The 2,483-nt window shown below is 64.6% G+C and overlaps 1 protein-coding gene across 1 annotated transcript in view; it reads left to right on the plus strand.

Moving 5' to 3' along the window:
* The window catches only part of SCARF2 (scavenger receptor class F member 2), a 12,610-nt gene that overhangs the window by 7,953 nt on the left and 2,174 nt on the right, over positions 1-2,483 (plus strand). Inside the window, 5 exon segments of the mRNA XM_077745922.1 lie at positions 1-288; positions 433-561; positions 1,172-1,275; positions 1,361-1,478; positions 1,702-1,817. The exon segment at positions 1-288 is cut by the window's left edge and continues 487 nt beyond it. Coding sequence (XP_077602048.1) covers positions 1-288; positions 433-561; positions 1,172-1,275; positions 1,361-1,478; positions 1,702-1,817 — 755 coding nt within the window.

Here is a 2,483-nt window from a genome sequence, read left to right on the forward strand (position 1 = left end):
GGCGGAGCGCCGAAGGGGACTGGGGTGAGGTGGCTCTGGGCCCCGCCTAGCCTCCCGCCCCTTCCCCAGATGCGGCCAGTGCAAGGGCCAGCAGCCTTGCACGGTGGCCGAGGGCCGCTGCCTGACATGCGAGCCCGGCTGGAACGGCACCAAGTGTGACCAGCCATGCGCCACCGGCTTCTACGGCGAGGGCTGCGGCCACCGCTGCCCGCCATGCCGCGACGGGCATGCCTGCAACCACGTCACCGGCAAGTGTACGCGCTGCAACGCGGGCTGGATCGGCGACCGGTGAGCAAGCAGCCCAAGGCCGAATATATCCCAGGCATGCAGCCCCCAGCCCCGCCATTCCCCTAATGCTCTCCGCGGAGCGCACTGTGGGGTTTCGGTTCATTTGCTCCCATTCCCAGTGACTGTCTCTCCCCGCGTTCCGAGGTGCGAGACCAAGTGCAGCAATGGCACTTACGGCGAGGACTGTGCATTCGTGTGCGCCGACTGCGGCAGTGGCCACTGCGACTTCCAGTCGGGACGTTGCCTGTGCAGCCCCGGCGTCCATGGGCCCCAGTGAGTGCCCAGGGACCCGAAGGGGGTTAGGGGATAGTACTCGTCACAGGGCTCCAGCCAGACCCCCGGTGCTGCTATGGTGACCGACTAGATGAGACCCGACTAGACTAGGCCCTTCAGCCTAGGTCTGCTTACCGCAGGGAGTCCTGTCAGGCTCTTCGGGGCGTTTCCTGCTCTGGTGCGCGGCCGGTGCTCAAGAGAAGGGATTGGCAACAAGTTCAGCCTGTGGTCAGTGGGCTTCTGAGGACCGCACGGCTGAGGTGATCCCAAGCTGGTGCAGAGAGAGCAGAGACCTCCACTTAGAGCCAAGGGTCTGGTCTGGCAGCCCCTCTTCCCACCCACCCAAGAGTCAGCCCCAGAAGTGGACACGGAGTCTGAGTTACCACAGGCCCTGTCTCCCAGATCCCACCGGCTGATTGTGCAATACATTTCCAAAATACTGATCGTTCAGTATGTGGCTGGCAGTGGTGGTGGGCATCAAACCCGAGAATGGAGCTAGAGAACCCGGCTCTGGGACCCGGGCTGGTGCGCGGCAGGGAAGAGGGCGGGAGGCATCACGGGGGAGTGGGGTGGGGCTGCCGTGGCCCTCCCTGACCCCGTGTCCCCGTAGCTGTAACCTGACGTGTCCGCCTGGGCTCCATGGCGTGGACTGCGCCCAGGCCTGCAGTTGCCACGAGGACTCGTGCGACCCGGTCACTGGTGCCTGCCGCCTGGGTGAGTGGTTGAGGGGGACATCCTATTGAGGGGGACGCACGAGGTGCCGGCACCCGCGCTGACCTCCCGGTGCCCTCCCATACAGAGACCAACCAGCGCAAGGGCGTGATGGGCGCGGGCGCGTTGCTTGCCCTGCTCCTCGGCCTGCTGCTCTCGCTGCTTGGCTGCTGCTGCGCCTGCCGCGGCAAGGACCCGGCGCGCCGGTGAGGCCCGACGCTGTCCCGCTGTCTTGGGTTCAGGCAGCACCCAGTCTGTGGCACTGCGCGCCCTTCCCCAGGCCGCGGCCAAAGCCCCTGCTCCGCCCCGGGTGTGGCACTGCCTATCTTTAGCTCAGGCCCCGCCCTTCCTGTGTCTGGGCTTCAGCAGAGATCAAACTGTCCCATCTAGGCCCCGCCCCACCCCTTTACTCAGGCCCCGCCCCCGCAGGGAGCTCACACTCGGGAGGAAGAAGGCGCCGCAGCGACTGTGCGGGCGCTTCAGCCGCATCAGCATGAAGCTGCCCCGGATCCCGCTCCGCAGGCAGAAGCTGCCGAAGGTTGTAGGTAAGGATATCCGCCCGGGGTCTTTGGGGGAACACTTCCCGAAGTAGGAGACTGCTGGGAAATGGGTGTGAAGGAGTCGGTGTAGGAAATCCGCGCCTTGAGTGTTGATGTGGGTGGGTTGGGGAGGGATGGAAGAGGGTCTGCTTGATGGAGGCGAGCTCGGGGAGGAAGGAAGGAGTCCTTGGTGTGCAGGCAAATGTGGGGGGGTTGGGTCCTGTCTCGGTGAGGGGGAGTGATTGCATCTGGAGTGTGTGGACATGCCGGTGGGCAGGACCCCCACAATCTGTAGCAGTGCACTGTAAGTCCTGGTGAGTAGCTGCAGGTGAACGGGGCAGGGGAGGGGGAAACCTGTGCATGGAAATGCCCTGTCACAGGGAGCCCCTCCACCCCGCCCGCCTGGATGCCCTGCAGTACTCTGGGTCCTTCCTGGAAAGTGGGCAGGCTGGTCCCTGTGGCTCCCCAACCCTTTGTCAGGACTCCACGTGGGAGGGAGGTGCTTCTCTCCCTCTGTCTGCACTGACACACCAGGAATGGACTCCCTTTTTGCTACTTGTTTCTGAAGACGAAGGGAGGTACAGATGGAGACAGCTGAGAAAACCCCTTGGCCCGCTCAGCAGAGTGCCATCTATGGATACAGGTGTGGGGGGCTGGACCTCACAGCCCAGC

The sequence above is a fragment of the Crocuta crocuta genome, unplaced genomic scaffold (genome assembly GCF_008692635.1).
Source record: "Crocuta crocuta isolate KB4526 unplaced genomic scaffold, BGI_CrCroc_1.0 scaffold344, whole genome shotgun sequence".
Lineage (NCBI taxonomy): Eukaryota > Metazoa > Chordata > Mammalia > Carnivora > Hyaenidae > Crocuta > Crocuta crocuta.